The sequence below is a fragment of the Vanellus vanellus genome (genome assembly GCF_965231255.1).
Source record: "Vanellus vanellus genome assembly, chromosome: 1".
In the NCBI taxonomy this organism is placed as follows: domain Eukaryota; kingdom Metazoa; phylum Chordata; class Aves; order Charadriiformes; family Charadriidae; genus Vanellus; species Vanellus vanellus.
The window spans coordinates 130,833,719-130,857,630 of NC_138905.1; the positions used below are offsets into that span (position 1 = coordinate 130,833,719).

General features: G+C 36.6%; 1 protein-coding gene across 1 annotated transcript in view; it reads right to left on the reverse strand.

The window, feature by feature from the left end:
- Positions 1-23,912, reverse strand: part of IL1RAPL1 (interleukin 1 receptor accessory protein like 1) — a gene marked incomplete at both ends in the record, with an annotated part of 677,390 nt that overhangs the window by 335,184 nt on the left and 318,294 nt on the right. The window contains one exon of the mRNA XM_082498507.1: positions 15,812-16,091. Coding sequence (XP_082354633.1) covers positions 15,812-16,091 — 280 coding nt within the window. The remainder of the gene's footprint in view (positions 1-15,811; positions 16,092-23,912) is intronic.

Sequence of the window (23,912 nt, forward strand, 5' to 3'; positions counted from 1 at the left end):
TATCCAGTGCTTTTATAGTGAATTGCGTAAATATGTTTGTCAAGAAGCCTCATCTTTTGATTTTTGCACTTTATTATTAGTGTTATGCGGCAACATACTGCAGGACACTGCATCCCACATGTCCCTTGTCTGCATTCTAGTAGAAAGACTTGGGGTTTGCTGAGACTGAGAATCTGCTCTGTTCGTGTGCTGAACAGATACAAGGCCAGGAGGTATAGGCACCTTATCCTTCGTTCCCCCATCACTGACTGAAAAGGGATTCTGGAAGCACATTTGCACTAAAAGGCAAATTTGTACTAAGAGGCAAATTATTTTTCATTTGCCTTAAGTTTAAATATCATGCTGAAATAAATTTAGTTTTTATAAGACCTCATCTTTTGCCAAGAATCCAGAAACAGAAAGCACAATATAAGAAAACCGTAGCCAAAGGCAAAGATGTTACTAGCAAAGCTACTTTTAGTATGCAACACTAATCATGAACACAGCATTGAATGCATTTGATTCAACCTTTGGCAGTAAAGTACCATATTAATAGTCATACTTTAAACAATGCTGAAGATACAATGAATCACAGTTATTTTCATAGATATAGCGTAACACCTAGACAAAAACAACTGCCTGTGTCTGTCATTTACCTATTATCTGTAAAGACACAACCACATGCGGTCTGATGCTAAACCCTGAGCAAACTCTTTGGACAGTAGTTATAATTGTATTCTTTTAATTTTTGTTCTCATAAAGCTGTCAAAGCAACATGAATTGGTTCAAATGAGGAAAGGTTGAGGGAGCTGGGTCTGCCTAGCCTGGAGAAGAGAAGACTGAGAGGGGATCAACAAGGCTTATCGATATCTAAAGGGCAGGTGTCAAGAGGATGGGGCCCGACTCTTTTCAGTGGTGCTCAGCGACAGGACATGGGGCAACAGGCACAAATTGGAATATGGCAAATTCCATCTCAACATGAGGAAAAACTTCGTTACTTTGAGGGTGGCAGAGCACTGGAACAGGCTGCCCAGAGAGGTTGTGGAGTCTGCCACTCTGGAGACATTCAAACCCGCCTGGATGCCGTCCTGTGCAACCTGCTGTAGGTGACCCTGCTCTGGCAGGAGGGGTTGGACTAGATGATCTCTGAAGGTCCCTTCCAACCCCAACCATTCCATGATCATTCTATGTGTGTGTCTTTAATAATGTAATCTTCATTTAATAACATGCCACAGCTGGAGATCATTGACTGCTACTTGTAACATGTGAGAACAATGTTTACAGCATCTAGATTGAGAGTAGCTGTGAACGTGTGCCTCAAAGTCATTAATCTTATTATTACCTGCATATACATATGCACACATGTATATCATATATAAATGTATTTATCTTCAAGTAATATACATATATGCATATTCAAATCTATGCACGAAGCAGAAGAGTTCCAGTGATTAAGGCAGCAAAAATGCAGAAACACCTTTGCAAGAAATTGTGGGGGAGAGAAATAGTTCTTGCTGGATCAAGAAAAGCAACAGTAACTGAAGACCACTTTCTGACTGGCAGAGCACAACACTGAATACGAGAATGCAGAATAACAGGTGAAGTAAGAAGAACTGGAAATGGGGTCAATGGCAGCTGCTATCCACAGGTGAAAACCTGTGGTTTCTTAAATTTTGCCCTCAGGCATTGAAAAGCTTTCTCGAAGAAACTGTGTTCACACTCCTCTTCTTTCCAACTGGTGATACCAACGTCCCACTTTCCCTCCCTGGATCATCCCTCTCTTTCTTCCCCAGGTCCTGGCTGGGGCTGACCTGCCTATAGAAGAAAAATCACTTGTATCTTTCCTAATATCTTATGACTGCCAACACTTCTCCTTGCAGCTCTCCATAAGCCTTGATACTGTCCCATGGGTTATTCGGGACATGTTTTTCTCGCTCCAATGTACAGCAAGACCAAGAGATACGGTGCTGATGTCTTGTACATTGGACTTCTCCCCCACTCTCTCCTTCTCTCTCCCTTCGTGGATTTGTTATAGGCATCTTATTTGGGCATGGAATGCATAATCCAAAGCCTGACTAGTACCATACAAAAATCCCCAACCTGCCTGGCCTTGGCCTGAGGTGAGGGGCCACACATTGGAAAGAAGAATTATATTCAGTTGCCGTAAAACTTTACAAAGCCACAGTAAAGCTATAGTGAATATTGAGGCAGAACTACACATGGGACCAAACACTGAACCAAGAGGTTTATATTGAATGGGGTTAATTGTAACATCCAGAAAAGGTAGACAGACATTTCAGGGGAAAAAATAACACAACAAATGTAATGAAAATGTCACTGAAAAGGCATCAGTACTTCTGCATGTTTGAGCAATCACTCTGTCACTTTAATAACCCACAGTTGAAGGTGATGAACTTCAATTTGTACACTCTGTCCTTAGAAGACAGCCAACTTGATCTTAAAAACTCAAGAATAACACATAAATGAAGCTGATTGCGCAGTTGATTATTCCTTGCTGCTAAATCCATCCAGTTCATCTTGTTCTTGAAAGTGGAAAGACTTGTTTGGGGGGGGCGGGGAGTGGAGGGGAATCAGTTGTCCATTTTTTGTTCTTTTCACTACTTATTGTAAATAACTGAAAAGAGATTTTATAAAAAGTAATTTCTGTTCTTCAAGGCTCTCATAAAACAACTTAACATAACAGGCAAAAAAAAACTTTTTAGATTTCCTTTTTAAACTACTTTTAAAGAAGTTTTTTTTTATTTTTACATACAACCCTCTAATTAAATTTCACTAAAGCCAAAACTTTGGGATCTTTTTCACTGTCAGACAACAGGGGTATGTATGAAAATGAATCCAGTTGAAACAGCTAAACCAAAAAAGCCACCTTATCTCCTTACATGTATTTTAAATAGTTTATGTCAAGATTTAGCATGCAATGCTGGTTTATGTCAAGATTTAGCATGCAATGCTGAAAATATAAAAGCCAAAATCACAGAAAGGCCATATTGTAGAGATTTCCTGCTGATTGACAAATTTAATTTGCATAGTTGTTATTATTATCATTCTATCAAAGAAAAACTTGAAATAACACCTACAGGGGTGCAGCCTGGAAAAAGAGTGGCTGGAATCCACAGCGCAGCCTCAGAAAGAGAAAGGCCAAACCTGTTCCAGTGACATCCTCATCAACTGTCTTGAGACCATCCCTCTTTTTCTTTAATTTTCTTTCTTGTTTCACTATGCACATGTATATGTATGCATATGCTGGTGTGCAACTATGGATATACGTGTGCCTGTATTTACACGCACACACTAAGTCTTGAAAACAGGAGCCCTCCTCACTGTCCAATCTTGATTAATTTTCTAAATGAAGTCCAAATTTAGAACTCAAAGGCTATATCATAATGCTTCCTGCATTAAGAGGCGGCATTAAGATTATAGAGACAATTTTGACCTTTGATCATCTTCTCAGCCTCTGCAATTAAATACCTAAAAATTTCTTGGGTCAGTCTCCTCACCTTTGAAATTAGCAGCACCAGGCTATGTCACTCTGACAGATGATAGCGCGAAGCAAGCACCAAATATGCAAATGTCATTAGTTTTCCTCCATAGTGGGAATATCTGCACAATATTATTTTCATTGTTGCAAATATTTTTTACTTGTTAAGTCTGCTTGTAAGCTTTACGTCTGGAAGACATTACAAAACCAAGAAATTGTAAATTCACCGATTTCAGACTGCCAGCGAGTCTGGATATATTTACTACAAAAGAGTTACACTTTAATCATTCTACAGTCACCACTGGAACTGATGAAGAAATTCGTTATGAAATATGGTCACTGCAAACATGGATGTTTATTTATCTTATGCTTGCATGTGAACTCTGACTTTATCATAATAGAACAAGAAAGAGAAAGATTCCTTGCACTCAAACAGTTTAGGTGTTACAAGATCTCATTTTATTGCTTCTAGCACATCAAACTTGAAATCCCTTTGAGGTCTTGCATGACTTCTCCAAGTACTCTACCCTCTTCACACTAGACTATTGATTCACGTGCATCAGCATTTCTATGGAAAACCTGCTATTTGACATTGCCGGACTCAATAAGTAACGTGCTTCTCCTCATGCCCTATGTTTCCAAGGCAATATTTCATTAACACACAGGCTGTGTAAATGCATATTTGTTGCTTTTTTTCCTCCAGTTCCCGCCACGGTCACCAGCTATCAGCTATCTCATAATGAGATCATGAACTGTTTACATTAAACATCTTATCCATTCGCACTTTAATGGACATGAACATTTGAGGACGGATGCTACTAAACCAAAATATTGTTATCCAAAATATTTTAAAATATTTAATCCAATCCCCCTTTTCCTCAATCCCAGGAAATACACAAATGTAATAGCATCCATTAACTGTTTTTCAAGATAATAAGTATCTTGAGGGTCCGGATCTTCATTTTTCTTCAGCAAGAGTGTTAATTATTAACTATACCATCTCAGAGAGATGGGCAGCATCTAGTTTACATTTTGAATAAGAAACAAAAAATGCCATATAAATGCTAAATGTCATTTTTAGCAGAACAATGATGCAGCAGTAGTTTACTATGCTATATCTTTCCAGCAGTAGTTTACTATGATATATATAATTAATTAAAAATATGTATATAGCAGAGACTTTCTTTAGCATCTATTCTCAAGTTTCTGTTTTTATTAGTAGACTTTCAGATTAGTAAATTTTGATGAACCCATCTGTGACAACTGGAAGACACCCTTAAAAACAGGGATAACGCATCTTAATAGCCATCACTGTTTAAAACAATTCTACATAAAAAAACCTTGCCACAGTGAAAATAGATAAAATTCACAGGCTTCATCAATATAATCCACTCAAAAATTGTTTAGAGACACGATTAGAGAAACAGAGGGATTTCTTATTTCTTTAAGACTTTAGAGATTGAAAAAACAAGTAAAACAAATTTAAGTCAGAGCAAGGCTTTCCAACAAGAGAATATTGATAGCTTGCCATCAAGATTCTATAGACTAACACATTTATTCTTCAATTTCTTCTTTACTTGTTCATTTCCCCACCCCCCCGCAACTTATGCTGTTCCGTCTTTTAGATGAGAGATACTATTTTTCTTCCAAAAGGATAGGCACAAAATTTTTTTGATGATCAAAACCAGTGAGTTAAGTTCTCAAAATAGTTGAGACAGTTTTTTAATGTCCCAATTATTCCCTTTATTGTTATTATTTATTTCGTCTTCTTATATTTAAAACTTTGCCTTCTGGTCATGTAGCTCAGCTGAGTAATTTTCACATTAACTTTTTATTTTTTCACAATATCTTCTTATTAGCAAAGAGAACCAAAAAAACCCAACCCCAAACCAAACCAAAACCACACAGAGAAATCTGGAGCCATGTGTATGAACTGAGAGGTATTTGATAAGCTTTCTCCAGTTCTTGGATTTCTTTTTATTCACTGTTTTCAAGATTTTCTCTGCAACAATAATATTACCACTAAAAGTTGTTTTAAAAAAGCAAACAAATAAACAAAAATAAAAACCCAAACCACACTGCACCTGAAAATCTCTTACTAATGCTTTTGTATAGAAGCCAGAATTTCAGTAAAATTATTTGCTGGATTGACAAAAAAAAAAAAAGATAATCTATTAGATATACCGGAAAACTTAAATGAAAAAATAAGATTTATTTCACTACAGTCTACTTATTTTTCATTGATACTTTTACCACTGTTTTCCCCCTCAACGATTTTGATTTGACTATAACAAGTTTCCAAATGTCCACCTGATTTGCATCTAAATTTTCTTGAAATATTTCTCCTCAAAGGTAAGTAATAAAAAAAATACCCCGAACATTTTTCTCCTTTTTAATTTTTTCACCATGCCATCCTCCAACGTTTACTGAATTTTTGATAACCTCCTTGATAAATAATAAAACCCCAGCCTGAAGACTTGAAACAAAACGTTTCTCCTTTCTTCCTATATCAGATAAAGAGCAAGTCACAGGATTTTTTGTGATTTCACCAAAATAGAGGGCACTGTACACTGAGGACCACATAACCTCTTCATTTTTTTTGGTAATATTGGCTGCCTTTCTCTGATTTATGTAGGAAGTGGAGAGAGAAGCAAGGATCAGAACAAGAACCACGAAAGGACTTCTGAACAGTGCTAGGACTGCTTTAGATCAGCCTTGGTTTGGGGAAACAGTCTAATTGCTGTGGGAAGCGAGGGCTGATTGAATTGTTCCAAAGACATCCTGAAAACATAGCACCTTCTTCCCATCTTTACTCATTCCTACCACAGGGGCACCAGAAAGTAGTCAGCAGGTAGGTCCTCTTCATTCTCTCTGCTGTATTTGTAACCTTTCTGGGTTATGGCACACACACCCTTTTCAGATTCACCCCTTCTGAGACAGTCATGCAAGACCACCACAGATCATCTAATATTTGGTGCTTCTTGGAGTCTGACTAAAGAATCTCAGCTGCTGCTTTTCTTCCCATTTTTGAAAGGAGCATTTGTAATACTTATTTGTGCAGAAACCTTGGAAATGTTAATCTAATTACTAAGAAAAAGTCTTGTTTGTTGAACTGATGGCTTTTAAGTCAGTTTGATAAATTTTGGGAGCCTCAACCACTATTTTAGATTTGCATTTCAGAAGAATTTAGGTTATAAATTAATTCAATCACATTACATTCTTACATTATAGACTCTTCAAATAAGTTTAATATTTTAAAATGTCAGTCTCATGACACAGCACTGAGTACAGAGCTACGTCCCTTAACTTTCACATCAGCCAGTGATTTTCAGCGTATGTGATACGAATACACTAATGAAGTTAATTTAGTTTGGGATTCATTTGAAGACATTTCGGTTCTGTGATCCACCTACATTCATATACCTGTGTGCTCTGTCTAACTGCAGCTGTCAGTCTGGCTGATGGAGCCTCACAAAGGGTTTAGCTGAAAAGCCACAAAAAGCTCATTTTATTTACCTAAGAGTGGGTGTGTAGTGGCATGTGGCTTGCCCAAATGCATTCCACTTTCAGCTTCCTCCAGATCCAGTGCCATATATGTCATTCGTTTGCAAATGTCTTGGAAATGCTCCTAGTGTCTCTAAAATAGTATTAGACACCTTTCCCTGTGTAACCGAATCAAGTCTTAGCTATCCTCTAACGTCAGCTAAATTGCTCTCTGGCCTGAAAACAACGGGAATTAAAGAAGGAAAATGTTCACATGCAGCTATTTACCATCTAGATGCTTAAACTGAATGTGATGCTTCTAGGGTGTTTGTACACAGAAAGGTAAGCATTTGCAGGACAGATACTATTTGAAGGACAAAAAATACAATTTGAAATAAGATGTTAAGAGCAAACTTAAACGATCGTATAAAAGGTAGGAGGCCCATATTATTACTAGCTGATAGACTACTTATTCCATACCGCTACCTGGCTTTTGGTCCTCTTCTAAGATTGATGAAGTTAGCAGGAGAGCATAAAATGGAAAAAAAATACTGCCTACTCTTTAACAAAAGAGAATTTGTGTTTCTCATTACACACAATGCATATTAATGCAACCTGAACACATGTTAGGATTTCTCCCTCTTAAGTTACAGCTGCAAAAACAAACATCACAGTCATATTTTACTATTATACTGAAATGAGACCTGAAAAGTTAGGTTTTTGGTCAGAAGTGTTAGTTTAGTTGTGTCAAGAAGAACCTTGACAATCAAAGGGCAAGTAAAACTGGTTTGTTAAAAGTGCTTTTTGGGAAAAACCCAACTTCTAATAAAACAGTCGACGCAACAGTCAGACACTTTTGTTACATTGCTGTATTTCAGCAAGCATCTCAACAACAAAAGAATTAGTAGTTAAAGAAACTTGGTGTCACACAGAAGGCTTTTCTTCAAATAAGCATCTTTTCAAGCATTGTCTGCTATTCCTGTAAGTTCAGAGCTGTTAAAAAGGAATATTAACTGTCTTCTGCTTAGTCAAATACACCAATTTTTTCTTCTTTTCCAATATCAACATCCTCCTTCTAATCTGTGTAAGTACAGGCATTACTTATTTTCCCCTCAGTATAAATTAATATATCCCTTAACAAAATCTTACCTAAAACGATTCTCTGGACTAAATCTTTTAGTTCGCAGACTTGCTTACATTTAGTCCACCAAGATTCTTCACTTCGAATCATAAACTCTACCCACTGTAAAGATCATATCATTCCTTTACCTACTCACCAACATGCTTGTGTGTTTTTCAGTGTCAAGTTCTTGCTGAGCCAAGCAAATAGCAAACACACGCTGGAATTTAGCATTATGCATAGCTTATATCAACTTAACAACAAGAAGTACCCTGTGCTCACCTGTTTATTTCCTCAGTATTAGGCATATGTTTTGTCCTGATGTATGTGAAAGGTATCTATCATCATGTACAATAAAGATACTAATGTCAGATAGCTGACCTCCTGCAGTGTCAGAAGGACATGGGCAATGGAGAATGAGTAGATTTCAATCACCTGACTTCCAACAAGCATTAACTTCAAGAAAATCCCAGATGTCATTTATTTCTAGGAACTAGCGACTGCTTTTTTAATCTGTACAGGATGCTTAACGTGAGCTCCAGCAACCCAACCTGTATGAATCCCTAATGTTAGCCTGAGGGCTTTTTTTTTACTCACCAGGGCATTCCTAAATCACAGTAGGTGTCTGGTTAGTTTACCAAGCTGACATATGAAAAGGAGATGGATCAAACCTTGATTGCCATGAGACAGATTCCTTGTCATGGTTACCAAACACTTTCACAGAAGAAAAAGATCTTGGAAAAAGCTCAGAGAAGCTTACAAATGGAGCGTAGGAATAATGAAGGCACAGTTAATTGCCTCCCCTACTCTCTACAAACCAAATCAACACAAACCAGGGGACCAAGGAAAGTCCATCTCCTCTGTGCGATCAAAGTTCTCCTGAACTTGCACACCACTTCAAGAGGCTGTCAGAGTTGTTGACTTCTATACAAAGACCTGTGATGGTGGTTCAAACATTTAAATAACTCAAATGGTGAAGACATCTCCATCCTTGTTTGGTTTCTTTTTGTTTGTTTGTTTGGTTTTTTTCTGTTTTCCTTTTCCATCCCCTCGGCCATATGGCTATGAATACCTGCTTGCTAAAAGCTGATAAAACTACTTTCTTTGTGTGGGCCAATGCTCTGATCCAGGACGTCTGGGCTTCACTCAAAAGCATCCCAATAAAGACAAATGAAAACTTGCAAATCTGCATTCCAACTACTTTGGAGTAGTTTTAAATCTGTTTCTAGCACTATTTTTCTGTTAATGACCACTGTGATGACACTTGCTTAAAGGAATTAATAGACTAGTAGGCTCTTCTGAGAGTTATTTCTGTGTATTGCTAGCACATTTCTTCCTTCTAGGTCTTCCTTTAAGAAACCTTATTTCTCTCATCCATTGTCAGACTTCTTTGTTACTAAAACCATTAAATGTAACCAGGGATCCCATGCAGATCTAGGGAACACCGTGTTTTTGAACTTGTAAGATAAACTGTTGTAAGGCTTAATTTTCAGATATTTGCTCTTTTTTTGTTGTTTTTGATTTTCATTCATATTTAACATCTACTTGTTATCTGAACATTTACTCTTTTCTTCAGATAATCATTGGTAAAAACTGTATAAAGAAATTAAAATATGTATAAGTATATATGTACAGGGTAAAAGCCCTTCCTACAGTAAGACACATTTTAAAAATGGTTGATACAATTAAAAGGTTATTCCTATCTGCAAACATGCTTTACATCATTCAAGATGACAAAGAACTGGTGCTTGCACAAGGTTTATGAAAAAGTGATTGTACTTCTTTTTTGCTCACCATTTCCTTCACTAAAGCAAAGATTTCCTTATACATTCTGTATTCAGGATTTCTAATAATGCATTAAACCATTGTGTGCGTAGGTACTATGACTGTGTGCATGGTATTGTTTTAGGAACCAAAAGAATGATTTTGATATAGAAATAGAAATTCTTCTTAAAATGAATAGAACAAGACTTCATAATATCTGAAAAAGCACTGGTAATTCAACAAGTTACTGCAGGGGATGGTTAGGCTCCATAGCCTTTTTAAAAACAAATAAACAAAAGACTAAGGGAATTTTCCCTAAAAATAAATTGCATATGTTGTTATTTTAAACTTCATATTTCTTATCTCATGTTTATTTCACAAAATAACTATGTGCTGATAATAGTGCATCATCGATATAGCTGCAATTATTTTAATTAGCTGTACATAAACAGTTAAATAGTTACATTGGTTAAGCTATAATTGACATGATCTGTCAAAACTAGATCTGTTAAACTACAGAAACCCAGTATTCTGTATTTGAAGATGATCAGCACAGGAACACATCCTACCTAACAGAAGAAATTTATGCTAACTAAAATTAAAATTAATTTTCTCATGATGAAGATATAAGACTATTTTTCATAAATTCATAAATTCACAGCAATCTCTGGTTTCCAATAATGCCTAGGAAAAAAAAAAGTATTGTATATTCCCCTACACTGTGATGGTTTTCAAAGATAATTTGAAGCAGTTTTAGTTGAAAATTTTATGGAGAAAATTAATGCTCTTTTATTTAAATGTGTATATCTGTGTAAATATATATAAAAAAAAAAAAAAAACAAACAAACCTGCTGCAAAGTTGAGTAGAGCTAAATAGCAAAGATTAAAGCTCAGTTAGAAACACTGTTATATATGAAGCCTCTACCTTCAGATGTGCAAGACCATAGCAAGGATAATACAGCTAAATACAAGATGGGATAATAATCTGACCCACTCCTTCTTTTCTTTTCTTTTCTTTTCTTTTCTTTTCTTTTCCTTTCTTTTCTTTTCTTTTCTTTTCTTTTCTTTTCTTTTCTTTTCTTTTCTTTTCTTTTCTTTTCTTTTCTTTTCTTTTCTTTTCTTTTCTTTTCTTTTCTTTTCTTTTCTTTTCTTTTCTTTTCTTTTCTTTTCTTTTCTTTTCTTTTCACTTTTCTTTTCTTTTCTCTTTTCTTTTCTTTTCTCTTTCCATTTCTTTTCCACGCTACATTGTGTGTGACTAATAGAAACAGTTGAAGACTCTCAAGCAGATGCTTACATTTGTTACTGTCTGGGGCTGCAAATAAATTTGGACCATGTCCATAGTTGCTGTTATTCCCTGTTTGAACCTGGCAATCATCTGAATTTGAAACTTCGAAGCTGGATATCACTGAATGAACTATATGAATTTGGAAAGTCTTCTTCTTTTTAAACCACTTGAATCCAACCTGTGGACAACAGCATGTTTAACTACATAACTGTGCTACTTCAGCTGAGCAAAGTTTCTCCAGTGCACTGATTGATTTTTAGGGCTGATTGATAAGTACCTAACGAATTTATTTTAAGTCTGTTAAAGTTGGAGAAGGTTTTCATCTGTAATGTAATTTATAATTATAGAATCATAGAATTGAATTATGGAATGGTTAGAGTTGGAAGGGACCTTGAAGATCATTGAGTTCCAACGCCTCCCACTAGACACCTCCCACTAGACCAGGTTGCTCAAAGCCCCATCCAGCCTGGCCTTGAAACCTCCAGGGATGGGGCATCCACAACTTCTCTGGGCAACCTGTTCCAGTGTGTGCATTTTTCTCCACTAAATATTACAGCTTACCAAAGCAATGAACGTTCATAAGTTTGCACAACGACTCAACTACGGAAAAGTAAATGGGCTACTACCACTATCGTTATTAAGGACAAATGGAGGACAAAGGAAGATGCTACATGTTTTAAGTTCATATTGATTTCTACAAGGGAATATACGTTATCTCTAGCTCTAAAGTGAGAACCACAGTCATTAGTTAGTAAGAGCATATTCAGATTCAGAAAGATGCCCGAATTGCTACATACACCGTATGCGGTGATAAAGATGATGTCTAAACACTGTTTAACTGACATACCAATGCAAAACTCTGGCTGAATGTATCATAAAAACCTACTTCATCTTTTGCAATACAACCCATTGTAGCACTTTAGCATAAATGCCAGTCCAGCCTTCCTCTCAGACCCCATTGACCTGAGCTGATGTTAAGCTGGGTCATTACTGGAGATACTGCAATAGAAGTTTCCAGGCAGAGAAGGAAAGATGAAAACACAAAGGAAATGTCAGTTTGACAGGAATGATATTTCAGCTTTTTTGTAACATTAAAGGAGGCAGGAAGTTTGACAGACACTACTTAGTACTTACTGTTATACCAGGTATATATATACATACACACAATTTCTGGGAGCTTGAGTTGAATATAGACGTTAACTCTTTGTGCAGCTTATCTAGTTATATTTACTGCCCATACATGATAAACAACAAGCAGTCGTGTGATGTGATGGCTACTGAAAGACTTAATATTTTGTATCTTCTACCTCCTTAAAATTGCAGCACACGGAAGTCGCAGCAGAGTGATACAGTGCTGTACCTGAAACAAACTACATTATTTTCTTCCCTGAAAGCAGGGTATAAGCCCATACATTTTCTACCAATCAGCTCATATTCCTTGTATTGACCATAGTAAGCTGAAAACTATTTCTAGCTGTCTGTCTCCTCTTCTCCAGCTATGGGTGTGCAGCAGTGCCTTGATAATAAGGCTCAGTCTTGATTTTCTCAATTCCTTTATGGCAGCCAGCTTTTTGCAGGAAGAGAAGCAGGGATAACAAATCAAAGGTAAGAGTATTGTGAACACTAGTGAATAAGGATGAAGATCATTTCTTTGCCATAGAAAGAAAAAGAGCCAGTCTTCACTGCTATCTCTAGGTTAATTTCACTGACAATGATGTTAAAGTTTCTGCTCAATGAAACCCTAAATTTCTACTGCAATGTAGGCACTGTAGAAATTAGTCCGGTCCACTAACTACGCTTTTAAAATTGTTCATTTAGTTCCATACAGTCTATTCCAGCATGTTGTTCTCTACACGTCCCATGCAATAGATATATTTCTCTTCCTTACTGTTGGCGCAGATAGCAAAGCCATGGAACTGTGAAAAAGGGAGCTTCTGAGCAAAGAAAGTAGTAAGTACACCCCTTCAAGCAGGTTTGAAATAAAAACCAGGCAGAGCCATTTATTCAAAGTACAATTCTGGTTTTGCCCGTTTGCCCCCTTACTGACTGCCTTCATTACCTCACAGGCACATCTCTTCTCCCTGCTCTCCTACTCAAATCATTGCAAGCATCACACTGAACATAAGTTTGCTACTAGGTAATTTTAAGCCTCTTAACCGAGCTTCTCAATTGGGTCTTCAAAACTAAAATAGCTTATAACATCATTCTGAAGGCGTTTAAAGCCCTCATCATTAAAATAAACAAAAGCTTCAAATCTGTAAGAAAAAAAAAAAAACAACCACTAAATCCAATCCTGGCAATCTTCACTTTGTTCTTTGAAAGAAATTACAGCTCTCGTTCACTAAACTTTCTCCATATTCTTTGGAATATTCTACCAGTATCGAAGCATAAGTGACAGCAGGGCTGAGTATTCTGATTTCAGTGATGAGACTAAAAAGCAGTAAAGTGCTGTAGACAGCTATTTGATGTGAGAGGTTTTTCTAGATATTACTGCAGCAATAACTTTGGAAGTACAGATTGAGTACATAATTTTGCCAGATGGCGTCAGTTGAGCCTCATTTTTTTTTTTGTCAGAAAATCACTTTATAGTGTAAGAATCTGAAGGATTGAGGGAAAAAAGGGAACCATTATATTGCTGAGTAATTAATTTTATTTAGTTCAGATTAAAATATCAAATGCATGTTTATCTAGGGAACATAAAGTATTAAGTTTTAAATTTGACTCTGAATGGGCATTCAAAATTATTTGAAAGTAACCTTTGACTGTATGCACAAAACATGCGTGTAAGAATATATTCCTCTGATACTGAAATGAGAATTATATCTTCTACCAATCTTGATCATATACCTGAAAGGTTCTATCCAACAAATCTAAAACTGAAATACTAATATAACAAGCACAGACTTCTTAGTACCAACTGTTTAGTCAATACTTGCTTATTCTAGTGGGTCTCCTCAAGGTGAAAGGCTTTGCAACTGTTCATAAGAATACTCAGAATCACAAACTAATTAGTAATGCATTTTTTAAAATCTGTCATCAATCTACAATGCATAAGCACTGACAGCTGGAAAGTAAGCATGTGCTAAGAAAGGAGTATGTAGCTTAAAGCAGATTCAAACACGTCCTTACCTAACTCCAGATTAAAAAGAAATCCATTTAGAAAAAGCATGAATACAGGTTGACAAGATAAACATGTTTTAAAGTATGACTAATTATCTAAATTCAGCTTTTATCTATACTTGCTGGAAAGTGCAATATCAGAGATTTAAGATTTGCTTTATCTAAAAGGAGAGGATTAATTATGGTATTTTAAATAACACTGTGGAATAATTAACAAGTGTTGCATTTTCATGGCTACTGTTACATACTTATCTGAAAAAAATATTAATCTAAACATAACATTCTCCATAGCATAACGTGTAGGGGTTATTTTGTGTTTTTCTTGTAAAGGAAACCATCAGAAGAAGAAGCATGTTGAAAACGTTATTGAACAAATTATGTGATACAAAATGTCTCACAGGTTATGTAGAGCTCAAAGAACAAATGTGCTTAAAAACCCATCATCTGGTAAAAATCTCCTTCACCGCACACAATCCAGAAAGCATTCCTCCTCCACCACCCCACCCCCGCCCAAAAAAAAAAAGTGATAGACATTAAACATCTCCAAGTGCTGGTAAAACAATTTCCTTATTTTCCTTGCAACATCAATATAGCTCCATTGTGTGTTCCTTGTCTAGCCGCTCAGTCGCCTTACTCTGTCTTTTTAACTCTTTCCATTGTGTATGAGTAGCACCACCCTTTTTACAGATATGCAGACAGAGAGGAACTCCGCTTCATCTGTTCAACTGACTGCAAACCTTTCAAACATCAAATACTTGACCAACCAGGAGTGACTCTTCTCTGTACTTTTTATGTACAAATTCTAATTTGCATAATTTCACATCTAGTGAAAATCTAGTCTAAGCTGTGAGACGATATGAAAGTACCTAGATGATCTTTTTTGACTGCAAAGGGCCAGAAACAAAATCTCAGTGCAAACCATTTTAAAGATGCAGAAAGAAGCTGAACACCTGTTTCGGAAAACAGGAGGCAGAATCTAGTCCAAGTTACTGTGATAAACCTTGATGCATCAGAAGGTTAAATACCTTTGGAAAATATCTGGCACTCAGCCTCTATTATCAGGTTAAGCCAGATGTGATTATAGAGGATATGTCTGCAAAAATGATGACATTTCACCTTCCATTTTGCTTGATGCAACTACTTTACATCAAATAATTTTTTACAGAGAAAAAGTGAATTAAATGAAACCACTACATAAAATCCACATGAAACTAAATCTGAATGTGAAAAGGAAACCTTTTACGCTAGGATAGTGATTGTTAGAGTTAAACCAGAATCAGAATCAGGAACACATGACTTATGCATCCAGTCCCACCCATGTCATAAATTTTGGATTTTGCTATAAATGACCTAAATTTTTACAAAAAAATAATTTAAAATGTTCAAGACATTCAACAGTCATTTCTACTTAATCATGAATCACTTCAGGGAAAGGAGTACCAGCAGGAGAAGAACAAGGAACACGCTCAAAAAAACAAGTTTCTTCCACACAGAAGTCTCACTATTTTGAGCCATGTTTCATATCTGGTTAATTAAAATGCAATATATTAAAATACAGTACCTTATAACACATGCATAGAGCCCACTGTCTTGTACCACTGTTGGTCGGAACCAAATGGAGTCTTCCTCTTTGCTCATTCTCATTCCATCAAAAGCTATAGGTTCCTCAAAATCTCCGGGTCCAGAGCTTTTGTACCACATCAAACTAAGTCCAGCACTTTGGGCTAGGGAGTAATTAGCTCTAATATATCCATAAAAGAGTGCACATTTTATGCGAACGGGTTCTCCCACTAGAACTTGATATTTCTTGTAATCCACAGACCAGTCAGTGCATCCATCAGCTAAAAGAGAAGAGAAAATGACAAGAGATTAACAAAGGCTTCAGAGAGCACTATTCACACAGCAACCTTTATTGTGGGAAAGCACTGCATTTGGGAAAAGGTCCATTGAGTAAGCAGTACTCTTTTGATGCCTGAAAAATCAGCTGCATTTCCACACCAGTAATGTGAGGTACTTGTCTACGCAGAACAGAGTTATTACGAGATTTTTGTGTTAAATATTGATAATTTCTGAGATAACAGAGCAATTGCTCTTTTTTTTTTTTTTTTTTTTTTTTTGTGGAACTCCAGCATGACCAGTTCTAAAATACTGGAGTGAAGTTGGTGCAACACAGAGACCATGTGAAATGCAAGGTGTCACAATCTCTGAATTGCATTAATCAAATACCTTCAGGGTAAACATATAAATGAAAGAAGTTGTTAGTCTCAGAAGACATCAGGACAAGGAGCTGTGGCCTGAACCAGAAAGAGTAAAAGTTCAAGTTTGATTGAAGGAGGAGAAGAAACTGTCTCAACAATAAGAGCAATAAGAGCAAATGTGCAAAAGGATAGTGCCAGGAAAATTACTGCCAGTATTTTTAATGGATTATTCATGAAAAAGTTCAGCAGATCTTACTTGGAATTCCTGACTTTCTAGAAGTACATTATAAGTCAATTTAAATGATTAATGTTTTTTTTTTTCCTGACCTGATTAGCAATAATTCTGGAATAATTTTCATTTTCTTCACCTCTTCAATAATGCTAGACAGTACCAGTACCATTTTTTTTCTGTCCTGATTAGCAATAATTCTGGAATAATTTTCATATTCTTCACCTGTTCAACAATGCTAGACAGATACCAATCAATACTAGATTTTTTTGACATTCACAGAAAATGAAACCCCAACAACAAAAAAAATTCCAATCTCGCCTCCTCCCACCCCCCATTATTTTTTTTTAAGAATACCAAGAGAACAAAAGGTATAGAGATACGATGGCTTCCTTAACAAAAGTTTATGTTTTTTTTTTTGTTAAAGAATTTCAACTATGGAAATTCACCATTAGGTTCATTCACTGAAAAACTCAATGTCCAACCTCAACTAGTTAATCAGGCCCTCACTCCAGTTTCCAGTACCTCTTTCCAGTAGAAAGCAATCAGTACATACAAAGAACAACTTATTTAATCTTAAAATCAACGTCTATGACTCATAAATATTTGGTCTTGGAATTTGCCGCTTGTCTTTGTTAACTTTAAAAGAGCTTGGACAGCTAGCTAGCTTAGCATACCAACTTTCACACAGCTAAAGTCGAATGCCTCTCACCCTAGAGTTTGGATATTTGGACATTTGGATAATACCACAGCTTATTATATATAGCAAATATATACTTATTATATATAGCAAAATAAGACACAAACATCTCCACACATCACTAAAAGATGGAGGAAAAAACCCCAAAGCTTTAGAATCAATTTGCATTCTGAACAGAATTCATGCAGAGAAACTTTTGCTATATCTTTGGATTGCCTTCTCCTGTGTTTACATTTAAGACCAGGAAGGGATGACAATATGTCCCTGTTCCAATTTTCCTACCTAACAGTCCCTAAAAAAATTAGTAATCTTTACAAGGCCCTAATAAGACATAGATGTGCTCTTGCAAAAATTGAAGTGAACAGAGACAAGGCTATGCTATTAGCTTCCCCATAGGACTTAAGAAACTAACTTCCATTTATTTCAGAATTCATTTACATCTTCGATCATTTCATTTTTAACCTTTCTGAAAGAGCATTCTCTCTCCGATCTGATTCTATTTCTCTCTGATTCTAAATCCCCATGCCAAAAATGAATTAACATGCACCTCTAAGCAGCGTTAATTCCATTATATAAGTTACCAGGTAATACCTTCTTCATCATACTTTATTATCAAATTGTAATCTTGCCTTTCGCTGCCTAATTAAGTTAGTACACTTTAGCTTATTAAATTAGTCTGCTAGTCATGTTTTCTTTCTCAGTATATTCGGTTCTAATGGTTCCCAGTTCCTTGAGCTTGGTGAATCCATGAGAAGCTCTTGCAGAATAACACCAACTCTGTTTTAAGCCTTCGTATTGAATGAAGGATTAACTATACAGAGCAGATACCCTTGGCTTTATTTCAGCATGCTATTCTTCATAAAAAAGTGCTAAGGATCACCTGCAGTCCAGTTTAGGAGGCTTAGGCAGACATGCTAGAAGGTGTTCCATAAACCACACGCAAAACCAGAGAGAACATTACCAAACTTTTGAAAATTAACATCACCGAAGTTCAGTTCCTGAGTTTTAAGGAGAATATTAACAAGAGTTTGAATATGTAGGCATTTTATTTACATTAAGGCTCTGTGAAATACTTATTTCAAATATATAAACTGGATGACATTTCTGTGGAAAGAGGATACAAATCCAAAACTCTTCAATGCATAGAATTGTCTAAAGTTTCACATTAGGACTTCATATCAAAAGTACGACCAACAGTACTTTTTAAGGTAACTACCTACCGAACTATTTGGTCATTTGTTGGCACTAACCACATCAGTATGTCTCACCAGATAGCTTAACAGAACATCAACTCAAGCAAATATGAATACTAGCATGCTCATAATATTATGGATTTGTAAGTTATGTTTTAACTAGTGGTGTACTCAAGGGATCAATACTGGGTCCAGTCCTGTTTAACATTGAGAGTAATAATGTGGACGATGGGGCAGAGTGTACCTTCAACAAGTTTGCTGATGACACAAAACTTAAAGGAGCTGCTGATACACCAGAGGGTTGTACTGTTGTCCAGACAGTCCTCAACAGGCTGGAGAAATGGGCTGACAGGAACCTTATGAAGTTCAACAAGGGGAAGTGTAAAGTCCTGTGTCTGGGAACAACCCCATGCACCAAGATATGCTGTGGCACACCCAGCTAGAAAGCAGCTTGACAGAAAAGGGCCTGGGGTCCTTATGAACACCAAGTTGAACATGAACCAGCAATGTGCCCCTGTGGCAAAAAAGACCAATGGTACGCTGAGCTACGTTAGTCAAAGTACTGCCAGCAGGCAGAAGGAGGTGATCCTTCCCCTCTACTCTGCACTAGTGAGGCCACACCTGGAGTACTATCTCCAGTTCTGGGCTCCTCAATACAAGACAGTCCAAAAAAGGGCCATGAAGATTTTTAAGGGGCTGGAGCATCTTTCCTATGAGCACACGCTGAAAGCTTGGATTGTTGAACCTGGAAAAGTAACAGCTCGGGGAGGATCTTACCAATATATATAAATACATCAAGGAAGGGTGCAAAGAGGTCAGAGCTAGGCTACTTTCAGAGGTGCATGGCGACAGGACAAGAGGCAACGGACACAAACTGAAACACGAGGTTCTGTCTGCACTATACTTTTCACTGTGAGGGTGACTGAGCCCTGGCACAGGATGCTCAGGGCGGTTGTGGAGTCTCCATCTTTGGACACAATCAAAAACCAGCTAGACATGTTCCTGGGCAAGCAGCTTCAGGTGGCCCTGCTTGAGCAGGGGTTTGGACTAGATGACCTCCAGAGGTCCCTTCCAACCTCAACCATTTTTTGATTCTCTGATTTATTTCAGTTACATTCCATGACACTCTTAAGAAAACATTCGTCCTCTTCTCAATGTGGTCTTTCAATGAAGTTAACCTGAAAGTGTTTCTCTTCCTGCTAACAGAAATATTATACCAGTTAAATGCTGCCAATACTGACATTCAAGTCACTTAGAACTGTATTATCCTTATTACAGCTGGAAGCCTTAATATCTTAAAAATCTTGCAGGAAATACCTCACGCAACTGCTCAGCCAATGTGACTTCATCTATGAGAAGGTGCTAATGCAGTTTTGACAGATATAATAGAAATTCATCATTCTTATCATGACAGACACCCTTCTGTGATATTTTGTGGTAAGTGATATTTCAGGAGATAACTGTCTATCTGTGTTTGAAATGCTCTTATTCCACTGTAACTAAGGAGCATAAACAGAGGCTTAAAACCCAATAATGGAAAGAAAAATAGTCTGCCATGTCCTTAAAAATGAGATTACTGTGAATACTCAGACAGATGATAGCATGCATGTACTGTAACTGACACTTCCTACATAGAGTCTGCACATGGTGTATAGAATACACATGCATTTTTCATTCTAGGAAAACATGGATGTATCAGAAACGTAGTTAAAATCCCGATTTCCAACTTCCTTGAATCACATAAAGGTACGTTTTCAAAGAACCAAAGACTAATTATATCCATGATGCCTTTTGCATTCATAGAAATCTTTAGATCTTTTTATTGACATTGGCACCTTAAAAATGTTACATATTTGCATATTAAACACTTGTGTTACTGCCTTCATAAATAGGCACAGAGAAGAGCAAAGGCTTCATGTTCATCCAGACTTGTTAATATTAAATAGATTGAGGGATTTCTATTCAGTTTTGTATTCTAACTGTGGTCCATTTCTCTTTTGACTGGATTTTCTTTCTTTTCTTTGTGTGTAAGTAGGGCATTGAATAAAGAAAATAACTAGCGTTTCCCTTCCTAGTTATGGCTGCTACAGACACACAATCAACACCTAAATTTATGCTGGCACAAAACAACTGTGGGAAAAAAATAATACACTCAAGACTTATCAAATGTCTTTCTTTCTATCATCACATCATCATGCAGTTAATCATCTTTTATTTTATTTTATAAATTGGAAAATACTTGAATAATTCAACAGCTTTGAAATTTCAGAATTGCTTTCAAATGAATGGTTGTAGTCCCTGATCTCTATTTTAATATGCTACCAGTTATTGCTACACATAATCGCGCAATACAGGGTCCAGGATGAATATAATTCACTCCGTTATTTCCTTGAGTGATTTCAGGGTATGAAGTAAACCACACTACATCACTGTCCTAATAATGAGATCGTTCTTCTGGATAAACAAGCTTCTTGCAGGCTGTACCTGCTGATAGGACCCAGCACACAAAATATTTAACATTACTGAGAAGGTCTTCCCCTTCATTTTGCAGGATCATATGTATCGTTTTCAAGGCAAAATTCAGTGCTGAAAAGGAGAAAATAATAAAGCTAATAACTCCTGGGTCCACGGCTACAGCCTGGCTTCATTCAAAAGCTTCAATTCAATTTATAAGTTTCAGAATTAGTAGAGGTCTTCAAGTCTCCAATACATTGTTAGAAATCTGAATTCTGGACATCTAAACAATTTAGGCCTAGCAGTTGAAGAGAGTTCTTCTAAAACATTTATATCAGTAACAGTAAATTCTCCTAAATTTATTGCATTTAATAGTATTTAATAAAATTAAAATATCAGATCCATTTTTTCCTGCTTATCTGTGTTTGCATTTCTGTTCTTAATGTAATTTCCTACAGAGATGTTTATGCGATTTCACTGTGCCTTCTATTTATTTGTCAGCCTCTTCAGCATTTTTGAACACATTAGCCATTTGCAACCAAATCTGACAAAGAAGTGAACTCATACCTTTTGAAAAATGGGTACCTAAGGGAGAAAGCACTAGTTCTTGTTCCTAGAGCTGGAACTTGTCAAGGGCATTAGCAGATGCAGAAATAAGATGACAGTATGTAGGAAGACTAAATACGATGATAGGTAGAGAAAGTGAACAAAGGATATTGTAGCAGTGTGGTTAAGATCTTTGGGTAGGGTGGAGAAGTATGGGGCATAATCTGTCAAGAAAAGAGGCTTCTCTTATTTGGCTGTTCATAAAACAACTTTTCAAAAGTTTATCAAGTGATGCATAAGACTAAAGATTACTTTCTTTAAAACAATTTTCACAACAATATTTTACTATCAAAATAACAAAGTTAAAATTATCAGTCTGTTCTGCATTATCTCTTTTTACCCTGGTTGTTTCTTTTTGCTTTTTGCTTAGACTAGGTGGCATTAAAAGAAAAAAAAAAAATATCAAAATTTTATACTTTATAGCACGCTCATTACAGTACCTGAGCCAATTAGCTCTACGCAACATAACACATGGTATTCTAGCGTGTGTTCTCATTACAAAGAAATGCAAAGATTGTCTGGTTTTCGTTTGTGTATCCTTTTATTTGCTATAAAAATGAACTCTAACAGGAATGAAAAAGCAGAGCTTAGAAATGCAACACACTATGCAGATGAGAAAGAGAATGCAGTCAGTTCTATTCTTAGACCACCTAGGTTTTGTACTTTCAAAAAAGTGCCAGTGTAAAATTGGAAACATGAAAAAAATATGGATTTATCATTGGTAGTAATGTTTTCAAATGACCACGTCAAGTATATTTTATACATGATTAAATTTCCTTTTGCACTAAGATTGCTATTACCGCTTTGCACATTACTATGCTGCACTTCTGTTTGAGATAGCACTTTCATTTTGAAATCCCATTTTTCATTATCTTGAAAACTCTCGCAAAAATTATGTTGTAGGCTAAAATCTTACATATTTCCTTCTTGGTCTAGAAGTGTGTAGTGGCTGGTATGGAGGGGTGCCAGTAAGGGAAAAAGAAGATGTTTACAGGCATTTGAGGGAGACAAAAAAATTATTTTGGATACCATCATCAATTAAAGAAGTTAGCTCCTTAAATCTGCAGTTGTCTCAGCCCCACCTGAGAGAAGTTTTAAAAGTGGCATATTTACTGGTTGAAGAACCTTGGCAAATGCAGTAGCCCACAGGAAGAGGAGTAATAGAAAAAGAAAGCTATGATTTGCCATAAATTAATAAAAAATGCTGTATTTCTTGGCTTCAGAATAGTGCGCTAACACGAAACAAATTACATATGCCTAGGTATTGGACTACTTACAGGCAGAATAAGGGTGAAAATACCTTTATGTGTATCTGGTGGGAATTTTTTATGTCATTCTCTCTCTTACCTAAAACTAAATAGTATTTTTGTCTGAATTAATACTAATCCTTTAATCATCACTGTCATGTTGTAGAAAAAGTTAAAACACGAAAGTTATTTTGAAGAAAAAAATAGCTTAAATCTACTACGCAAGACAGAGAAACAAAGGAAAAGCAAACGCATGCTGAACTTCCTAAGTTCCTACTGTAAAGCAAGAATTCTTCCTTGACGCCTATTCAGTCCCTCTTGCTTCTTTCAAACCCTTTTTTTCTGGTTTATTATATTATGTAAAATAGGAGTCAGTAAACACACATTGAAAGGTAGCGTAGCCCACACTAACCTGCCCGGTTCTGGTGGGCTGACCCCAGCCAGCAGCCAAGTACTCACACAGCTTCTCTACCACTACGCCCCGCATGCACCAGAACAGGGAAGAGAACAGGAAAAGCAAAAGTGAGAAAACTCTTTGGTCAAGATAAAGATAGTTTAAGAAGAGAAGGAAAGGGAAAAAAAAAAACCACAACAACCCAGTGATGCAAAGGCACTCACTCACCTCCCACAAGAAGACCAATGCCCAGCCAGTCGCTGAGCAATGGTTACCCTGAAAACCCCAAACTCCCCATTTTTATTGCTGAGCATGACGTTATTTGGTATGGAATATCCCTTTGGCCAATTCAGGTCAGCTGTCCCAGCTGTGTCGCCTCCCAGTCTCTTGCCCACAACTCCGAAGCCTACTTGTTTTGGGGAACAGAACAGGAAAAAGAGGAGCCCTGATGTGGTGCAAGCACTGATCTGCAACAGTCAAAACACTGGTGTGTTATCAACAGTCTTCTAGTCACAAATCCAAAACATGGCACCATACAGGCTGCTATGAATAAAACCAAGTTCAACCCAGCCAGACCCAGTGCACAGGTCCCTAATCTTTTGTATGCTTCTGTGCTACCTTCTTTCAATTATTCTTTTTCA